Below are 22,987 nucleotides of genomic sequence, written 5' to 3'. Positions count from 1 at the left end.
CAGCAATAAAGTCAAGAAACTTATAAAGATATTTTTTCAATGTAGTATATCCTTTACGGATAGCAGAAAACTAAACTAAACTTTGTATTTTTCAAAAGAAGGAGGTTGTGATATTAGTTCAGCTGGGAAACAGAAAATTATCAGGACTGGCGAGGGACCGGATGAGGAAGTGAGGGAGAAAGAGAAGACACAGGGCTCCCCATCTGACTGGTGACTGAGAATTCCAGAGGGGAACCCTGACTGGGGAAGATGAAGACAAGGGTTTGGTGTGGTTCATGTTGGATACGAGGCATCTCTAAGACACCCAGGTGGGTCGGTTTTACAGACAAATATCTATTTGAAGGTGCAGCTTAAGAGAGCAGAAAGGCTAAGGCTAGAGCTGTGGAAGACATGAGCATCTAAATGTTCTAGAAGTTGTGGAATACAAAGTGACAGGAATGTCCCAGAATGAACGTGTAGAAGTAGAAAGCCAACTGAGAAGACAGTCTTCTCAAGACCCAAAGTTAGTTTTGGAGGTGACGGACATGTCCATTGCCTCGATTGCGACTGTCTTAACAGGAATTCAACCCTATGCCCAAACTCAAACACAGCTAATTGTGCACATTAGTCATGTGCACTGTTTTGAACACCAATTATACCCCAATGAAACCAGGAAAAAGGGAATTATACATATTAAAATAAAAGGTTTAGGAAGAAAACAAAGCCAGGCAAGAGCAGGAAGAATCAGATGTGCTTAAACATGGAAATCAAGAGCTAACAGGGAGTAGGGTTTCAAAACGGGGAGATTTGTTTCAAATGCACCAGTGAACTTATTCAAATAAAGATGACATTTAGCAATATGAAGGTGACAATGATGTTGGGGGTGGATATCATTTGCTGTACATCTGGGGCTATACACATCTATGAATATGAGCACACACACGCACGTGCAGGCACACATACATGTATTTATTATAACAGCTGATAAGAACAGTAATAGCTGCCCAAGTATTGCAAAAATACATGCACAAAACTTCCTAATTCATTTATGAATTGCTAATTGAATCTGAATGATTGACCAAGTTTCAAAAATATTCAGGGGCATCTGGGAAGCTCAGTAGGTTGAGCATCTGGCTTAGGTCAAGATCTCACGGTTTTTGGGATTGAGCCTCGCGTCAGGTTCTGTGCTGACAGTGCAGAGCCTGCTTGGGATTTCCTCTCTCCCTCCCTCTTTGCCCACCTCTCATTCCCACTAGAGTTCCCTCTCTCTCCATCCCTCCCCTCCTCACGTTCTCTCACTCTCCTTCTCTCTCTCTCTCAAAATAAATACATAAACTTAAAAAAAAAACAGAAAAATAAACATTAAAAAATAAAAAATATATTCACAAGCAACAGATAATTCTCCACTATAAATATTTTTAGGTAACAGCACTAACACACACGTTACTAATTTTTCAAACTGTGCAGGCTTCTTTCTTTAGTTGAGTGAGTACAGTGTTTGCATTTTATAGTTTAACTTGACAAGAGAAAATTCCCCACTCGTGGCCCACTTAAAAAAGAAGAATTACAGCTTTAGGCACTGTTGAATATTATAGTGAGCTACAAAAAATAAATAAAACACCATAAAGCTCCCCACCTCCATTTCATTTTTAGAGTCCCACACAGAGAGACCACANAAAAAGAAGAATTACAGCTTTAGGCACTGTTGAATATTATAGTGAGCTACAAAAAATAAATAAAACACCATAAAGCTCCCCACCTCCATTTCATTTTTAGAGTCCCACACAGACCACAAGACATTCATCACAGACACACCGCTGAGGTTCAGATTTATTTTGCTTCATATTAAACTGTATATTTGGAAGAAATACCAATTTCCTTTTAAAGTGAACGCCTTTCCTCCCTTCTAAACACTGACGTGTGCTAATGATTTTAGAAGGGCGTTCAGGGTTTAGACTGAATGGCTACACTGTAGCTGAGACTTAGCATGCAGACCTCACACTGGGACTACACGGATGCTTCAGGTTAAATAAATTCAGCCTCTTTTGTTTTAGAACTGGAAGAACATTCTGTTGACTTAGGGCCTCTATTTTTGTTACTTAGAGCTAAAGAAGTCAGTTAGCTCACCATAAGGATTTCTGCAAAGCACCGACTGGAAGTTTGCCAGGAAGCGGCTCACTCTATCGTCTACACTGCTAAGAACCTGCTTTAAACATAACAGACGGTGTGGTTTTAAGTGAAACTCTGCTGCCGCTGCGTGGGCTTTCATGCCAAGGGCTATTCTGAAAACCAGGACAAATGTCTGCAGAAGCAGGGCCCCCTGAGCAGCCCCACCACGAGCTGCTGTCCTGAGGTCAGACAGCGGGATGAGGCTCCAAGGCCCCCTGGACTCAACTCATGCTCACGCCGAATCTCCACGAAGCACCTCCTGGGCATGCGTGCCAAAGTGAAAACAGCATTAAATCTGTCAGACAAGTGCAAAGAGGTCCTTTTTGTGACCCAGCCGCGAAGACGGGGTTCACTGAAACAGGCAACCCCTGTATCTCCTCCGCACTCCTCACCCAGATCCGGGGGTCCCTCTGTCAGACGTTCTTTGAGCAGATAAAAGAAAATGGCCTCCACACACTGATGGCCCACATCTGTAGACCCAGGGTGTGTGGTGGGACCAGACTCAGCCCCTCACTCTCAGCCTCGGGGTGAACCGTTCCTGGGGGTCCTTCTGGTTTAGGAATAAATGGGGTTTGGGAAACACATCTAAGCAGTTTACCGGAGTTTTTAAAAAAATGACATAATCCCAACAGTAGACCCAGCCTCCTTACCCTCAACTATTTCCCTTATTTAACAATAGTACCTACATACATGAATTATTTCTATACATATATGTGTGTGTGTATATCTTCTCTAATACATATATTAGATCTTCTCTAATATACAATCTCTCTCTCATTATGTGCACACATCTTCTGCTGCTTCTCTGCACACCCTGGGTCTAGAATGGGCAGAGATTTTGTTGGTGGCTGGTGTGAGGCCTCTTACACTCAAGACCCACCTGGGGATCTCTATTGGCAGAAGATGCATGCAGACCCCCCAGAAGCTCCCCCTGTGACATGCTGTGCAGGGAACCGAATGTGACTTTTCACTCACCCGCCAAGTCTCTCTAGCAGCCTGCCTGCCCTTCACCGTGAGAATTCAACATGCTCCTAATCGGTTGTCCAGAGCTCCTCTCAACAAATCTTCCATTATTGTCAGACTATTGACTTGTTCTCAAATTGCCTCTTCAGCCCAACTCTGTCCTAGGTCATCTCTGCCCAGTATCTTTCTTTTCCTTATTTGTTCCAACCTAGAATCTCACTAATTTGTCAAGATCCTGCAGACAAATACATTTTCCCATGAACCCTCACATAGCTACTTATTCCTTTGTGTGGTTCCTCATCTGTCCGTAAATCATCAGGGTGGCACTTTTGACACTTGACATAGACATAGAGCCTGTTCTCCTGTGTTTGCTAGGTTTCACTGTGCACACATTCTCTTCTCCCCAACAATACTGTCACTACAAGTGCCCTGGGAATATGGAAATGGTTTTCAAATTTAAGTATGGTATATCGGACTTGCGCATAGTGAGCTCTGTGCTGAAACATTACTGGTTGGTAGTTTATTTTTTAATATGCTAATAAAACTTTGCTTTGAACAATCCATAAATATTGCTTTAGAAGTACTCCCTGTTTAATAAAGTTCGGTTACTACAACACTGCCTTACGACGTAAGAAGTAAATAAAAAGTTCCCTCAGCATCAGAATGCAAATAGTGGATTAACACACCAAAACATTAGAACAAAAACTCTTAAATTGGTAACTCAAATTCTGTAGAATAAATAACCATATGTATCTTGGTTTTAAGTGTGTCTTAATAGATTTTTGGTGACAATTAAAATTAAATTTTATAAGAGGATGAGTCATTTAAACAATGTATTATATAATTCTCATTAGGTAGCAACAGGAGACCATCATGATGCATCAACATCCCATTCTATGACTGTTACACCTTCTGTGGAACTGTGCGGAATCAGTAGGATGCACCTGGTTTGCAGGTCTTCATGTTCCTTTGTAGTTTCTGTCATTTTAGGTTTTTATGAAAAGAGGTTATTGCCTAAAGACCAGGACGATTACTGCTTTATCAAATCATGAGTGCCAAGGTCTGTATTTCAATCTTTAATGCTGAAATATATTATGAAGACCATTCCTCACCCAATTTAAGAACTAGGAGATCAGAAACAAATTTAATGCTCTAATTCCTTCAAAGATGAAGAATCACTAAGGAAAGTGACAAAAAGAAAAACAAGGAAAAATAAAAATAACTAAAAATTAATCATTATATTAATGTCTGCTTACTTATTATTAATCCTATATTCCATATGGGCTTTACCTCTCCAATGTTAAGTATAGTATGAGAAATGGAAAAGGTAATTTTCCTAAGTGATATCGGTACCTGTTTATTCTCTCTGAATAGTTGACAGATGTGACTAAATACAGCTTTCTGAAGTTAGAATCTCCCATTGCAATCTACTCAGAAGTAAACTTTATATAAAAAAAATCTAGTGATGCCAACCATCAGGCCCTGCAGGGGTCCCCCCAGCACCTTCTCCAACAGCACAGAGAAATGCTGACAACGTGGCACATCTGATCTGCTGTAACATGACATGTCAGTGCTCTGTGTCTGTGCTTTTATTCATGCACATGCCAGACAGCCTCTAACCCCTCCCAATTTTCTTCTCATCGATATTCATCCTTCGTGAGTCAACACCAGCATTGCTTCCTTTTCTGCGTTTTCTGCACCTGCCACTCAGATTTTATCACCTTGTCTACTTGGTGTTACAGGATGTGTTAGTGCCCCACACGTGTCCCTCAGAGCATGTATACTCTCCGGCCCACTCCCACCTGCTGGCGTGCACAATCTGACTCAACACTCTTGTATCTGAGCTGTAAAGAGCCAGCTGCTTGCTTGCACTGGAGGCAAGAAGCACCGAAAATGTCCTCCTACAAACATCAGTGACCAAGAACTGTCGGGATTTCGCGCACCACTTGGCCAGTTCCATCACATCTCAGGATTGATAATTCTAGGGCATATGTTTGTAGATTTCCCTAGATTTGTCATTGGGATTGAGCTCCAGTCTTCCTCATGAGGACCTATGTAGTAGCCAGCCCTTCAAAGATAACTGTCTCTTCCTTGCATCACTTCCTCACTTTCCTGCTAGTGCCACTTGACCTTCCCAATCGTCTGTCTACAGGTCTTTTCTTGCCGAGTCTGCGGTGAAAGTTTTGACACCAGAGACACTGTTATGCAAGGTTCTGGAGTTGGCAGGCTTGCTGGCTACATGGCATCGAGACTCCCTAGCATGTTGCCCAGCCCAATTACAACATTTCTCCCCTGTGGCGAGCTGGAGTGGCATAAAGGTATGAGGGGATGTATGTCTTATGTGACCTCTCCAGGATTTGAGAGAATGACAATGATGATGATAATGGCTGTGAAGTTGTTGTAAGTCATTATCAGAGGTCTAAGGGGAGACATCGATCAGATCCAACTGTTCAGTCAAACACTTAGGGCTTGGTGGGTAAGGCAGAAGTTCTCGGTGACAATGTTTAAAGAAGCCATCCTCTTCTGCAGCCAGAGAGGAAACTGGGCTGAACACCAGGCACTTTGTCTGACCAGAAGAGCAGTGGACTTGTAGAGAAGGCTTGCTTCAAAGCACTGGCAAAGCTCCTCTTCAAAGTTTGCAGTTTTAATGGGGAAGGGGTGAGATCCTGAAGTCTGGACTCGTGCATCGAGGTGCCCCACTCCTTCAGAGAGAAGGGTTCTTCCCTTGCCTGTGGCCCACACAGATGCCTCATCTCAGGTAGATGCTTCACCATAGGGGTGTCGTCCTCTGAATATGCCCTCAGCTTATGGCTTCTAGACCCTTCAACAAGTTCAAAACCAAGTATGGCCCAACTGAGGAAATATTGCCCCGATATAAGAAAAATGGGATTATTAATCAAAGAAACTATAGAAAGTGGCTAATACGTCCAGTCAAGAAGAATAGGTTGGACAAGAGGTATGTGTGAAATACAGATAGCCAGTGAATGCTGAGATGAATTTATCTCTAAACATCTGTATTTTGAGACATGCACCTACAAATTCATACTTAATAGTAGAACTAATCACATACTTCTCTACAAATACCATAGTGCAATCCCAGAAAATAAAAATATATATTAAATAAGAAAATAATTAATCAAATGAATCAACATATAAATCACCTGATGGTCCTAACATGTAAGTCACCAAGCTTAATAAGTTAAAGCCAAATGGACATGATGCGATTTTTGAAAAAAGAAAACCTTGAAGACTACCCAGCACTGTGAGTAAGAATGAACGCAATTGACAGCTGTTTTGCCTTATACCCGAGTGATTTCGCTCACTGATCGCTTTCAACACTTCTGATGATCCATGGCACCCTGCGTTAGCTGAATGTCTTTTCGAAATCAAAATGTAACAAACATATTCCCTTAAAAATGCACTTGATATGTACCCACCACTTACCCTTACTTGACCCACAAAGGCATTGGCTTCTTCTTCAACCACAGACAGATTTCGAGGCAGATAGGGATCAAACACTGGGGCATTGTCATTGACATCTGTCACTAGCACATTGACTGTGGCAGTTGAGGTCTTAAAGGGAAAAAAAAAAAGATTCCATGTGAAAAGAGTTATTTTTGTTTTGATGTCAGCTAATTGGCCATCTTGGCATTTGTCTGTCTAAAGAGCATCTCATTACTATTTCTACTCCTTCACCTTCTGAAAAAGAAAAAGAAAAAAAAAAAACCCAGGAAGCTGCAATTTTCAAGCACCTCAAAAAACCAGATGGAAAAAGCAAATGATGACATTAAAGGGCAAACATCTTCCTGAAAATGTCAAGTATTTCCTGGAGGCTTACTTTTAGAGAGTGACTTTGCCTTTATCTTGTTCACATTTTATGGGTCGCAAGCTTTTGTTTATACACACGTGTACCTCTTTTTCTCTGAAATATAACATTTCTGCAGTCTTGATCGCTTACATTTGTCACTATTTAAAACTAAAACTAGTACATTATGATAAAGCACAGTGCATCAAATGGGTATTTTCAGGTAAGTCAGTGCTATCAGAAAATACTCCATTCATCATTTTCTGTGTTCACATATAAACCGAGAGTCTGAGCATCATATAACACGAATTAAGTGATGACCTTGGGATCATACAGCCCAAGAAAATGGTAAGCAGATACATCTACCAGCAGTATGCGCTACCTGGTGAAAAGGTACATCCTTGGCCTGTTGCAAGCAGAGTCTATTATGTAGGTCAAGACTTTTGCACAATCAAGGAACATCAGATGTGAGCCAAGCAGGAAACGGTTCTCTCTAATCAAAGCCTGAGAGCAAATGTCCCGCCCCCAGTCTGTCACAGTGTGGGGTAAATCACAGAAGCCTGGGGCTAGAATCAGAGAAAGGAAGGGCCCTCAGCTGGAACATGAAAAATCCGTTATGCTAGGACACTAAATATGTGACAAGATGTAAATAAGAAGTAGGAGAAAAAAGCAGGAGAAGATAATTACCCAACTTTTGTTTTAAAAGGTATGCACATAATTTGTCCTCCCTGTAAATGATGTCTTTACCTCAAGGTTTTATACTTTTTCCACATGCAATATCTAGCAATCATTTAAAAATTACCATGCTAAGCAGAGAATTCTTGGGTACCCATAATGGGTTCTTCCTCTATTTGTGTACTGGCTATGTTGGTGGGATTATTCTGTGAAAATTCATGTCAGTGAAAAGAACACTATATAAGCTTACACACGTTCCCAGTTAATTTGAAAATCAATTTATATTATGCCAATTAAATAAAAAAGATCAGCTACCAAATGAACAAGCCTGATCAGTGCAAAGCTGCCTGCTTCCCATTCAGGGACTTTGTCTTACTGCCTATTTTCTCAAAAGTTGTACCGACTTCTAATTCCACTGCCCCAGCCGAAATACTCGCAATTAAATACTACCTTCCACAAATTATCGCTTTAGGGGTCATGACTTATTTTAATTACAGCATGGCATAGATTTTATTTTCTTGATGGGTAAATCCTTACAACACACATCAAATCCTCAACAATGCAAGCAGATATTTCTGTTGTAACAGACAATGTGAACACACATTTATTTTCGGAAACTGCATGGCCCTGAAATAAAGACACTAATATGGCATCTTTAGTTTGGAATAGTATAAAACACATAAGATATAAAGTGAAAGTCAAAAATAAACAAACAAAGACAAAGACAAAACACCAATGTGCACATTCATCTACACAGAGCATTTTTTATTCTTAAGAACTTTTTTTTTTAAAAGTATTTTGTGATCTTAGTTTTATATTGTGGATGCTATTGACCCTATCAAGCTAATTTATTGAATTATTGAAAACTGGTCTAACTAGAAGGTATTTAGAATGTTCAAAATATATTAATTTTCCAGTTATCGAAGATATAATTATGATGACTATTGATATGAGTCTAAATGAAACTATTTACTCACAAACTGACAAACAGAAGAATGTGCACTGTATGCTATATAACTGAGGGATAGAAACTGTAATGATATAGCTGCCTTTTTCTTTTTGTCAATGTGGAAATATATCCATAGACACACACACACACATACACACACACACACACACACACAGACCCTTTACAAGTTTCTATGAACATGTATGTTCAAACTAACTTTTATTAGCACATTTGATTCCTTTCAATAAAAATGGAGAATTTGGAGTCTGAAATAATGAGGATATGTCTAGGATTTGACCATTTTTGTTTTCAGTCAATGGGACAAGGAGAATACATATACTCTATAATTTCGTTTTAGGCAATATTAATCCAAAACAATTTTATTCTTAGCTACAAATCATCCTGCGGCTACAACATCAAGAGTCAAGCCAGCCTGACCCAGATTAAAGAGTGTTTCTGATGACTTGGACAGGGTGCCCTTCCTACCAGTGAGGCTGACATGGGACGCTTTTTCCCCCTCTAAGAATAAAAGAGTATAGAATGTCTACAAGAATAGTATAGGGCAGGGGGGTGCCTTTGACTGTGGATTATAGGAGCAGAAGGGGAGACACACAGAAGACAAGGAGATGGATGCAAAGGTCCTCCTCTTCATCCCTCTCCTCCACCATCTGGGTCACATCTATAGCCAGGAGGCCCTGGAGAAGCACTTAGGGAAAGGGGTGATAGGTATTGAGAAAGTAAGGGAAATTGGGGTGAAAGAGTGGCTTACCCACATGGAACGTGGAAACCTCCAGAGAAGGCAGGAGAAGAGGGTGAGGGTGAGGGCAGGAATGAGAGGAGACCATTAGCAGCTGCATTGGTGAGTGTTTACCAGAAAAGAGTGTTTAAAATGACGAGGCTGGGATGTTGTTTTAAGCCAGTTAACCGTGACCTGACCCAGCCCAGGTACACATTACAATCTAGGCAGCAGACTGTGCTCATGAACATTAGATTAGGTATAACAAATAAGGGAGCTTTTAACTCTGTGCACATATGAGCTCTGCGTGAGGAGGGTACACACTTTATAAAATATGTAATATATTGTAATACTATAAGATACAAATAAAGTTAATACATTGCATATAATATAAACATAATAGAAACTAGAAGATCTCATAGATTGTCTCACAGTTAAAATTAAACTTATGGAATATTTACTTCAGAAAACACTAAAATATCAGTATTTTGTTCCCCAAAATAAGATATATAAATCTATGATTTTCAAAAAGAATGAACAAATAGCTCATTCTCATCTAAAAGGACATGGTCATATCTCATTATAAGTGTATACACCCAAATAAACCCACTGCAGTTTCTTTTTTTCAAAAAATACCAGGATATATCAGGATATATGTCTATTATGCATATACATAAGCATCATTATTTTGTTCTACAATTTTATTAATTCAACTATACTAAAATTCAGTTATTTGAATTTCACACACAAGTCTTCTTGCATATATATTTTTCCTTTCACTTTTCCTCATAGTTGGATTAAACAGTTAAATGTTCACCTTCTAGATTCTAATTGCTAATTTTACTGTCATGTTTAAAAAACATTCAGAGAATAATACCAATTCAAGGCCCAGGCATAGATGGTCAGCCTACTGCCAATCTGAAATTGTAAATCATCACCATTATTCACTGTAAAAGCCATAATTAAGTCAAGCTAGGAATTCTACACGTTTCTACAGATATAGCAAACACCATGATATAATCAAGCTATCTGTCGTATCTTTCAAGAAGGAAAACAAAATTGCTGACCGCATGGGATCTGGTCAGAAATATCCACATTAGAGAACTCTGTATTTTGAATAGGAACACCAGCCTGTTGGAAAATGACAACTAATTCGTTTTAAAGAAACAACGACAAAAGAGAAAACTCTGCCCACCATTTGCATGTTTTTATCTTTCCCTGTGATTTGCATGTGTCTATATTTAGCTGCGCTGTTGGTTTCAGACATCCGTAATCCACAAGCCCTACTCCTAGCTGTCTTTCAGCCCTGTGTGAATAATAAGATAAGAAACAATATGCTAGGTGTGACCCCTGAAAGAGCTCCAGTTCCCTGTAGAAAAGAGGACATCTTTACCCTTTGCTCTGTGCAATGGAGAGCAGATGCCTGCGGTTGCCTCAGCCACCATAAGACCATTATGTATCAAGAACAAAGATGAAAGCAAACACACTATTAAGTGCAGAGCAGAAAAGAGACAGCAGGCATCCCTGATGCTATCATGGAGCCCCCACACTAGCCCTTCCCTGTCCACATCCACGTTTCTTTATATTTGAGACAAACCCTGCTTTGTTTAAGCCACTGCTGTTTGGGTTTCCTTGTACTTATAATCCTATTCCTACAGGCTACTGCTGCCACTGATTGTTGAAGGAGTTCAGAGAACATCACCACTCTGGTATATTGACTCTTGAGTTAAAGGCACTTGAAGAACAGCAAATACAGGAAAAACACTCAGTCCTCCTTTCTGTTTCTTAAAAGCAGGATATTAAATTGCTATGCGAAAGGTGTATTCCCTGTATGAGAAGGAAGATACATTTTTATTCTCAACAACAGCAAGAAATTGAGATGGAGAGAATTCTATGTAAACAGACCTTGTTAAAATAATTCACAGCACCCTTCAGCTTCGCCACGAGGTTTAGTTGCCTTTCTGCACGTGCCCCTTTAATCCATTATTATAGCAAGTAGGTTTCACAAATTCTTTGAGTCTTTATTTCCTTATGGGGGTTGCCACATCATGTAAAACTTAAATATCCTATTAGTTTGACTTTATGAGTTTAATTTTCAGACCCAGACAGGGACCATAAGAGAGTCGAGAAAAGATTCTCCCTCCTAGTTGATCAAATTATATTCACAAACATAATAAATTTTGCCCAGATTTTCCAATAAAATTTTTCAAACAAAGTATTTTTAGCTCAGATTGGTTGGATTTAGCTTAGTTTAGAAGTAAATAATGTTACAAAGAAGCTCCCGAAAAGAAGTTGAGTGTATATTCCTTCCAAAAAATGCATTTGGGAGCTATCCTATATGTTATTATTATAAATTATATAAATAACATATCCTATATCTTATTATTATAAGCATATATCCTATATGTTATTATTATAAATTTTACATATGATATGTAAAATTTTCAGTCTATTTCACATAAAATGTGAAAATACTGGAATAAAACATGGCAGACGCTTTATTAAGGAACTTTCAACTTCATAGATTTGCAAGTAATTCCAAGTAAGTGTAGATAACTACTAAAATCCAGAAAGTATGAGTTTATCTGTAGTCATGATAGCTGAAGAAATTTATAATAATGCGATATATAACTTACATCTATGGATCTTTTAACTACTATTGACAAAGTTACATTTAGAAAAGGGGAAAAAACACAAGAACATAAAATAAAATTTCCTCAACTTTCTCTACAAAACATCAGCAATGACCACTAGAATATTAGCTCTTGTCTCCCCTAACCATATTTTGAGGGTGGCAGGGAGGTGTTTTTTTATGATGAAATCAAATCATATCTTCGTGGTCTGTTTCACACAAATTGATGGTAATCATTTTAATTTATGAAGTGTCCATCCACCTGGGGTCTCAGTCCATTAAATATCATTCTTGAAAACCATGATCATGAAGGTCAATGGTTAGTTTTACCCTAACTCTACAAGGAGTAAGTTGAAATGTGGGGATAAGAAGGATGCTATCAAAATGTGAGATTGTTGTGATTATGTGATCACCTTCTCCTTCAGGAACTCACTATAACGAAAATTCAAAGTCCACTTCAAAGTCCATCCCTAACATTATATAAATAATGGAATTCACTAAAGAAGCTTTTGTTTGAAATCTAAATGGTCCTTTCTCTACTGGTACTCTCAATACGAACTTTTGAAAATAAAGCACATTTACTTAAAAGGATCAGAATTTTAAAGCTGAATGAGACCTTACTGATCATAAGAATGAAAACGTGGGGGAACCAGAAATGTTAAATGATCTGGCCAAGGGAACTGAAATATACAAGTAACTAGGAAAAGAAATGCCCTAGAAGAAATTAAACCATTGTGTTTAACCCAGAAATGATTCCCAGTTTTTGATGTGGACAAACCCATAATTAGTGGCTTGAGACTATGCCAAATATCTTAATATACTATTTCTTTTCTATCTGTTCTCTTGTCTAAGAAATTATTTTTAAGGCCAGATTTAAAGGGTCCTATCTAACATCACTGCCTTAATATCTGATTTGTAACGTGATATGTCCCAAGTTGTGTATCATGTTTTCTTTTTTTCTATCCTGATGGCTGACCTCAATGCTCCTTGTTTATTTTACTTCACTCTAATGATACCCCTACCTCCGTAACAAATAATTCCTCAGGACCCCTCAGCCTCATTATTTCCTAGCGAAGTTATCAATTAATCTTCTACCATACATCAAAGTCTTCACTTATTTTCTTCTTGAGACTCACACTAACTTTTTCATGTAGATCTAACACAGACACACTCTTAATCAAGGACACAGTACACATATAATTAGTAGTTTTATTTTTCTTCACACATCTAAGTATTTTGTCCTGGCCGCACTATTTACTCAGACTGTTCCATAAACGGCAAACCTTGGATTCTGAGTAACTCATTCTGAGCTCATTCCACAAGATAAGTAAATATTTCTAATAAATTTTAACTTCATAAATGAGTGATGTCTTGCAATATGAATTGTATGTGATGCCGAATGTCTCTTGATCACAACTGAGCCAATGGTTCTTGACATTCACTTTGATAGACCAGTGCTTTGGATTTCAAGCATGTTTCCATAATGAATTATGCTCACAAACCAAGGTTTTACCCTATTTTATTTTCTATATATAACTGTTTTACCTAATGTTTGAGAAATAGCAAATGGCTTATTATTGGCAGATTTATCAATTAATCTTCTGAGCAACCCTCTTCAAATAAGCGTGAGGAGACCATTATATGCCCCCAACCAATACAGATCAAAGAACTACTTTCAAGTTAGGTGGAGCTATGCTGTTATTTTAACTGGGTGAACCTAACCTATGCTCCCAACTTGAATGTGAAATTATTTCGAGAGAATGGTGCTGAATTGGCTTGTAACGTGCTGAGTTGCCTATAAGTATTTGACCAAAGAAGTAACTATTTTGTGTCATAGAAATGGTGAAAAAAGTCCAATGACCTGTACCAACAATTGAAATGTTACAGTGTTTAAAAATTAGAACAGTTGTGGTTGTAAGCAAGGTGGTTTAAAGAATGCAGTCAAGTAATTATAAAACACTCCAGAATGACTAATCAATTGATTTATTCTTACAACTGATTTTTAGGTGCAGATAAAATAAAATGTGTCCTCTTTGTAAACCACTTCAATCACCAAGGAGGTTTCCTAAGTGCTTCAAGACATTCATCTGCAGTCCCTCAAAAAAAAAAAAAACAAAAACAAAACAAAAAACAAAACAACAACAACAACAAAAAAAAACAAACAAAAGTGACACTAAAGGGAACAGGTTGCAAAAGGGTAAAACAGTCAGGATGCATTTTGGGGCGCAGTGCAGGTGATGCTCACCACAGACTGCGTTCTAGGCTATTAGATTTCAAATTCCCCACAAGTTGGGTAAGAATGCCAATCACAAGTATCCATTCTGTCAGGTCAAAAAGTTCTAACATGTAAGAGATTCAGAGTACAGCCTCATCTATTAAAAGAGCCCATTGGAGAAAAGACCACTTCTCCAAGTAATTTAAGGAACAGCTCCTGGTGAAAGAGATTATTCCTGGACTCAGGATAGTGATACACTGTTTTAGAGTATTAGACTACAAGGCTCCTGGTTTCTCCAGAACTGTGCTTATAACCCGACCGTCCCCAGGCTGAATACTCACCCCATCTGGCCTGCCGTCTGAAGCAGTGACGATCAGAATGTAGCGATCGGTGCTCTCCCTGTCCAGGGCTTTCCCTAAGGTTAGAATCCCAGTACTAGTGACAGAGAAAACAAACAGACAGATAAGACACACAAAGATCTTAAGTCACAGGGAGTCTTCCTCCCATTGGGAACTACTCTTGATTGGTTTTTCCTCTTCAGCAAAAGATGCGTGATTCTAGGACTCATGTTGATGAATGAAAAAAGCTTTTAAGGCTGTTGAGCTTCTTAGCGACAATGAAAAACTGCCAAACTGAATGAGATTAACTGAGTTGATTCTCCAGCCTCCAAGAGGAAAATAAAACTATGCTTAATTCATTCTCGGAAGAAAGATATCTATCTTGTTTATGATTATTTCAAGGTAAAAGACTCCATTAATCTTTAGTAGTTTCATAATCTTTTGAATCAAGGAATGGTTTCTTAGGACTAATACACATCATCATTCCCGTTCATTATCACATATGTGTCCATGCTGGAAATGCGAACATCTAAATTCTATTTTTGACAAATCCTAGAGACTGACAATTTCAAAACAATGGAGGCTCATTGTAGAAAATTAGAAAACATACAGTAAAATGTTAAAGCTTTCATGGGTATTAGGATTATTTTTGTAATATTTATCTTTATTCTCTATAGTAATCAGATTTAGAGACATTATACTGATTTCCAAAGAGGATTCAGAGGATTCAGTAATATTTGACATTCTTATTAAGGAAACATAATTTTATCAGCATTCACTTTCTCATTTTATAATTTATAAAAAACAAACTTTTGTTGGCTACATTAACAATTTTACCATGTTGTTATTCTTTTGAAATTTAGATGTTTCTTTATTTATTATATATAATGGGAGATGAGGAGCCTCTGGGCAAATTTTCATAATTAGAATATTTTAATACTACTTCTTACCCTTTCACTGGTTAAAATAAATGCCTCCAATTTTAAGACCTTCTTCTCCAGTGTAATTTGTTTTATATTAGTTTGGTTACTCCTAATCCTCTCTAAAGCAAATTCAACATTTCTATCTTAGAGTTTTACAATCTGATATTTGGCATTTTAATAAAGGCCTAACGAGCATCTATTATGGAGAAGAGGTCATATTGATATAATAAAACATTAAATATTTATTCAAGCATAAATACATAATTTGTTTCTGACTGATAGAAATCTTTCACATTTTAACACAAGTACTTTTATTGTTGTAGTAGAATTTAAGCAATTCACATCATACATGGTAGTTGGGTAGAAAGGGTCAACCCCAATGAATCAAAATCAGAGTCACGGTTACTCTATTTGTTTTATTTTGTTGTTGTTGATCAAATGGACTTTAAAAAATTCTAACACATGCTACAACTATAGAAAACCAAGTTCACTACTTGTACATCTTTAAATGTTTTGCCAAAAGAACTGAAAACCCAGAGTAGTTCATAACAATGGCTTTTGGGTTAACTTCCCACATCTCAGATGGTTCAGATAACTTCATTCTAAAATGATTTCAAGACACAAGTAAGACATTATTGCTTCTGAGACTTACTCAAAAGCAACTCATGAAACAGGAAATCTGAACACCTAGCCATAGGACAATGAAGGAAAAAAAGAAAACTGAGTTACCACTTTCCATTTCCTCCTTAGTTTAAGGTTCTAACATCTATATACTCTTCCTTGTACATTAAATTGGAAAAGCTATAAAAATTTATAATATTCCCATTTACAGCCATATTATAACTAAACAGTTAATTTTTAATGGTCTGGTGATTGTTATGAAGATAGCTCTTTGCTCGATAGCATGTGTGCCTGTGCCCAGTGCAGTAGGCAGTTGAGCAGGATATTTGGGAGATGGAGAAAGAGAGAAAGAAGAGGCAGTATCTTTTGGTATTTATAGCTGAAGGACTAGTTGGTGGATAGGTGCAAGCATGCTTTCCTGAAATTCCTGAAATGACTGGCAAGGGTGAGTCTTCCTACCAGCTGGCTGGAAGCTATAGAGCAGGATACACTTGGCTGCATTTAGGAATTCAGTAAATCTTGTACGTTCATATATTAAAATGTAATAATCATTTATGTTAAAACAATAGTGCTCATTAAATTGTACATGACTGAAAATATATCACACAGGAATGATGGAGTGGCCTTGAAGATGGCAGCTGGCATCCCTCATGTGACACTCTGCTCCCTGTTTCTGGAAGGAGCACAGCTATGCTTATTCACAAAAAATTGTGTCTGCAGGTCTGGAGGCTGCTGGAAGGAATGATGCATGATGCTTGTCTTTACTTTGCCTAACCCAGAACTTACTCCAGGCAAAAAAGCACCAAGTTTTTCTGGAAAACACTGTAAGGTGGGGAGCAACCTGCAGTCACTTGAGGCAAAAGATTATAGGCGAGGCTTACAAAAGAGCACTGGAGGCTTGGGGGAAAAGGTGGGCAGAGAGTTTCTTGGGAAATCAGGGCATTAAGAAGTGCCCACATATATTGGGGAATGGGATAGCATTGAGAGTACAGAGATAAATCCATGCATTTGCAGCCAATTGATTTTCAACAAGGATGAAGATTATTCAATAGGGAAAGACAAGTCTTTTCAACAAATGGTGCTGGGGCAATTGGAGATCTACGCGTGAAAAAATGACCTTGGCTATCTTATTACACCATATATGGAAGTTAACTCAAAATGAATAACAATCTAAATATGAGTACTGAAACCATGAAACTCTGAGACAAAAGCTTGGAGATAAATCTTCATGATCTTGGATTCGACAATGGATTCTTAAATATGATGTTAAAAGCCTGAGCAGCAAAAGAAAAAAAGATAGGTATATTGGACCTCACCAAAATTAAGAATTTTTGGCATCAGAGGACATCACCAGTAGAGTGGAAGAAACATACAAAATGGGAGAAACTATTTGCAAATCCTATATCTGATAAGAGTGTGGCTCCACAAATGTATAAGGGTCTTAAAACTCAACAACAAAAATACAAACAACTCAGTTAAAAATTAGGCAAAGGACTTGAATAGACATTTCTCAAAGAAGATACACAAATGAGCAACAAGCACATGAAAGGGTACTGAACATTGTCAGTTCAGCAGGGAAATAAAAACCAAATAAAAACCAAAACTACGATGAACTACTACCTCACACCCACTAGGCTGGATACCATTAACAAAACAAATGGGAAAATAACATGTTGACAGAGATCGAAAGGAATCAGTCGGAATGCTAGCACATTGATGGTGGGAATATAAATGGTCCAATCACTGTGGGAAACTGTCTGGCAGTTCCTCAAAAAGTGAACACAAAATTACAATACGACCCGGCAATTCCAATTCTGGGAATATACTCAGAAGAACTGAAAACAGATACTTAAATACATGTACATATGTGTTCATAGTAGCAGTTCACAATAGCCATGAACTAGAAAAACAGCCCAAATGGCCATCTGTTTAAAAATGGATAAAAAGAGTGCACATACACCCATTGAGCTATTATGCAGATATAGAAAGGAATGAAGTGCCAATATCTGCTTCAACATGGCTGAACTGCAACACATTAGGCTAAATGAAAAAAGCCAGGCACAAAAGGTCACATGTTATATTATTCCATTTATATGAATTATGGACAATAGGTAAATCTACAGAGACAGAACATAAATTGCTGGTTGCAGGGGGTGAGGGGAGGGACTGATGGGGGCAGCTGCTTACTTTACAGGTCGGGATTCCTTTTGGAGTAATAAAGATGTTCAGAATGAGATACAAGGGGTAAGTGTGCAACGTGGCTAGTCTGCTAAATGCCGCTGATTTGTTCCCTTTGACATGGATCATTTTGTGCTGTGTGAATTTCACTTCAAGTATATTAATTATAACACACAGAATCCCCTCACCAAATGTGAAGGCTATATTTCTGAAATGTGTCATGCTGGACAAAATCAAGCTTTTTATGACAATGAGTTGGTGTGCCTAACCATAAAAATGGAGTTCAAAAGTTGTTTAAATGGTATAAATAAAACGTCGTGGAGGGTATCTTCTCCCAAACAAATGAGCCTGCTAGCACAGAAAACCTGCATCTCCACACTGCACTGGTGATTAGGAAACACTAGCAGCCGCATCATGGGTGGAGAGAAATTATCCCACAGATTCCGTGCTTCTATTGTATGCTTCCTTTAAACATTTTCAATACATTCTACTGGCTGTGATTTAATATTGTTTACACTCACAAGTGTCCGTGTCGTTCAGAGATTTATCATGTTGCCTGTGGGTATCATGTTTTAGGCCTCATGATGACATCTAGAGAGGACAGAGTGTATTTGAAAGTGTGTGCTTGCTTCAAGTTGGACGTGGCATCTGTGTTAAATACTGATTACTGGTTAACAGGCACAGACCTATAGAAGGAGGTAGGCGTGGGCTGCAGTTGAGGGAAGCAGATGGTGGCAGGGGAGAGGGAGGAGTGAAAGGTATGAGAAGTTGTTCATCTGAATATGTATTTTGAAAGTAGAGTTGACAGGAAAGAAAATGCATATCATTTCTTATATGTTATTTAATCTTCAGGGAAATCGTAAAGTTCACACTGATGTGAAAAGTATAATCAATAATCAAGCCTTAAATTTTGTGTCAAAATGAATGTAGCCCTGTAGAAAGTGACCACATGGCAGTGAAGATAAAATAATTTTCGAATAAAATTCTAACCAAAGGCAGATATAACTTTTTGAGGTTCTGTTTAGCTCTTTAACCTTTGTGTTAAACCCATACCCTCTTTACAACTCTGCCTATAGGAATTCCTCACCCTCCCGTGGAAAATAACTTAAAGATTTGGCCATTGTACTACAAAGGAAGTGTTTAAATATATTTTGTTTAAATATTTACTTCTCTTTGAATGTTTGGTGAGTAAACATTTGCTGTGTCACGTGCAACTATTGACAAAGACACTATGGGAAACTGTTAAAATAATTCAGTACATTACAGAACCACAGAGATGTGGTCACTTAGTACATGGTTATGGGATTATTTTCATGACAGATGGTTGTGATGTTTAAGAGCAAGTTCTTTCCTTTAAGGACTGTGTTTCTTTCAGGGCTATAGGACTAGTCTAATACATTGATATATATATAACAATCTAACATTCTATAGATCTATATTAGCATTGAAATGATTATTTTTTACTACTGATGTTTTAAAGATTTATGAAAATTTTGGCATATTTTTATTTCAATAGAAAAAAGTAAGTTAATGGGATTGTAATAATGACTATTGCTAAAATTTGTATGGTAGCATAAAATAATATAATATTTAAAGTAAACTTGAGTATGTACTTTTTTTTGTTTGAAGAAGTAAAATGTAAGTAGAAACATTTGTATGAATTATAGTATCTCATAAGGTAGATAATTATTTCTTTTCTATTTTTTTAGGTTTATTTTATTTATTTTGAGAGAAAGAGGGAAGGGAGGGGCAGAGAGAGAGGGAGAGAAAGAGAGAGAATCCCAAGCAGGCTCCCCTCTGGCAGTAGGGCTCGAATTCATGAGCTGTGAGATCATGACCTGATCAGAATCCAAGAGTCGGATGCTTAACTGACTGAACCACCCAGGTGCCCCTCTTTTCCATTACTTTCTAAAAGAGTATCTAAAATATTTGAATCCTTAAATAGAATAGAACCAGGGGTACAAATTTACACAATTTGCCCAGAAAATTCAGAGAGGGAAGGGATTAAAATTTCACTTTTCCCCATTTCAAATGAGGAATACATTGGTAATGAATATATTAAGTTATTATTATTCAATGAATATTGAAATATATTGGTAATGGTCGAGGACAGCCTGCAAATACAATGATAGCAACAGCTCTCAAGTGGCTAAAATAAAATGACCATAGGATGGAAGGCCAGTAGACCCTGAATCAAGAATAGTCATCAATGGAGACTGTGCAATCATCACAGGGACGTGTCTGACATGAGCTGCCTAGGAAGCATCTTGTATTTCAGAAGATGGCTCTCTGAGTTGAGGTAGGAGCCACAGTATCAAGAACTGGGGTCAATTCAGACACGGAGGAGGCTGCAGTGATGTCTTTCACACCTTAAAGAACCTCTGTGACCTACTTAGGTATCTCCCAAAAGCAGAGATGAGAGAGGAAGCAGAGGAACACTTGCTACAGGAGAAGCTCTGGTGGAGACTTGCTTTGGTAAAGTTGCTGTCTCATCAGGTGTCACAGCCAGCAGTCAGAAATCTTTCAGCCTCTAGGGAAAAGCAGGTAAACACAGGGATGGAAATCCCTTAACAGACAGTAAAGCCTGGGTTTCCTGCTCACGAGGGAAGGCGGAAGGGTCATTGTTGTCTTTTTTAAAAACAGCTTTATTAACATGTAATTCACATGTGATCAAATTTGTCCATTTACGGGATACAGTTCTGTGAATTTTAGCTTATTTGCAGAGTTGTCCGACCACCAGGACAATCAACTTTAGAACATGTTCTTCACCATTAGCATCACCCACTGGCAGTGACTACCTGCACTCTCCCACCCCCAGCCCCAGGCAACCACTAGTCTACTGTTTTTACCCCTAGAGATGTACCTATTCTGGACATTTCATAACATGTGTGGTCCTTTGTGAATGACTTTTTTCACTCCGTATGATGTTTCCAAGGCTTATCACCACTACGTTCTCCTTTACTGACAAAGGATTCCATTGTAATGGATGTACATTATGTCCATTCATTCATGTGTAGATGGACATTTGTGGCTTGTTTCCACATTCTGCTCTTGCAAACAATTCTGCTGTGTGCATTTTTGTGCAACTATTTGTGTGGATGTATGTGTTTATTTCTTGAACAGATATGGGTAGAATTATTGGGTTATAAGGGGACTCTATGTGTAACACTTAGAAGATGCCACATTGTTTTCCAAAGTACACACTTTGGAAAGTACTTACTTTACTTCCCCTCCAGGAATACATGAGGACTCAAATCTTAACATCCTCACCCACACTTGCTATCTCCTACTTTGTCAGTATAGACACTATAAGGAGGTGAGAAGCAGTATTAGTGATTTTCACCTGCATTCCCTAATGACAGGTGATCATGACCAAATTTCCAGGTGCTTACCGGCCACGCATGTAGCTTTTTTGGAGAAATGGCTATTCAAATTCCTGTCCACTTTTATTTAGGTTATTTCTCTGTTTACTTTTGAGTTGTAATGGTTCTTTATGTACTCTCTGTGTCCTTTATCATCTGTTTTACATAAGGGGCGCCTGGGTTCCCCAGTCAGTTAAACATCTGACTTCAGCTCAGGTTATGATCTCCTAGTTCGTGGGTTCAAGCCCCACTTCGGGATCTGTACTGTCAGCACGAAGCCTACTTAGGATCCTCTGCCCCCCTTTCTCTCTGACGTTTCCCTGCTTCTCTCTGTCTCTCTCTCAAAAATAAATAAACATTCAGAGAAAATAGTTTCTCTCAGGCTGAGGGTGGTCTTCACTTTCTTCACAGGGTCCTGTGAAGCATGCATTTCCCAAACTTTGATGAAGTACTACTTATCCTTCTTGTCATTAATCACTTGTACTTTAGTGTCATATCTAAAAAAATAAAAGCATTGCCTAATTCAACTCATGAAGATTTCCTTCTGTATTTTCTTTTAACAATTATATACATTTTTTAAGGTTATATAATTTTACCTCTAATATTCAGGTCTATGATCCACTTTGAGTTAATTTTTGCAAATAGTGTGAAGATAAAGAGTCAACTTCATTCTTTTGTTTGCTGCCCCAAACTTCATTTACTGAAAAGATTTCCCTTTCCTGAGTGGACTGGCTTGGACTTATTTTGGGTGGAGGTAATCAATTCACCATAAATATTTTAGGGGTTATTTCTGGATCCTTAACTTTATGTGATTGATCCATGTAGTTTTATACCAGTACCAAGCAGTCTTGACTACAATTAAAACGTCCCTTTAAAAAGTTTTGTTCATTTCAGGATGACTGTAAATTATACCTAATTTAGATTTGTATGTACCTATTTGACAAAATTCAAAATAGTTAATTCTTTCCATTTTTTACATGGAAGTTTACCCATGTGTGAAATCTAACAGTTGGAGCAATGCGGTTTCTGACTATACACTACCTCATGGTTGGAACATCACAGTCTATGTGAAATTGCCGGGGCTTTGCCCAAGACCAGGGACCGCGCATGCGTCCCTAGAATTCGCCTCATATACCACATGCTCCCGAGACTGAAGTGGTGCCTGGATCATGCAGCGAAATGTTCACTTTATGACCACGGGCCAAGGTTAGGTTTCCATTCTTTCAGGGAGTAACACAACTCAGGGCTGCACAGAGGAACCAGAGGGGTAGCGAGTGCAACTCTAACGACCAGGCACGTGTGACAGCAGCAAGCCTGCTGTGATCCTGCAGAAGGAAGCCAGGGACTGCTCTGCAAACTTCAAAGCCGGTGCTCCCCGTGGCTTTCTCTGGTGACTGCAAGCGCGATCTCTGCTCTGCTCAGAGAGGGGAGTCCAGCCACCC

At 38.3% G+C, this 22,987-nt stretch overlaps 1 protein-coding gene across 8 annotated transcripts in view; it reads right to left on the bottom strand.

Moving 5' to 3' along the window:
- The window catches only part of PCDH15 (protocadherin related 15), a 752,236-nt gene that overhangs the window by 251,875 nt on the left and 477,374 nt on the right, over nucleotides 1-22,987 (bottom strand). For all 8 annotated transcript variants that reach the window (XM_077755213.1, XM_077755212.1, XM_077755209.1 and 5 more), the window contains 2 exons: nucleotides 14,465-14,558; nucleotides 6,556-6,684 (listed from right to left, as the gene is read on the bottom strand). In XM_077755213.1, the coding sequence (XP_077611339.1) occupies nucleotides 6,556-6,684; nucleotides 14,465-14,558 (223 nt within the window). The remainder of the gene's footprint in view (nucleotides 1-6,555; nucleotides 6,685-14,464; nucleotides 14,559-22,987) is intronic.

The sequence above is a fragment of the Crocuta crocuta genome, unplaced genomic scaffold, assembly GCF_008692635.1.
Source record: "Crocuta crocuta isolate KB4526 unplaced genomic scaffold, BGI_CrCroc_1.0 scaffold2, whole genome shotgun sequence".
In the NCBI taxonomy this organism is placed as follows: Eukaryota; Metazoa; Chordata; class Mammalia; order Carnivora; family Hyaenidae; genus Crocuta; species Crocuta crocuta.
This window is presented reverse-complemented; position numbering and strand designations above follow the sequence as displayed.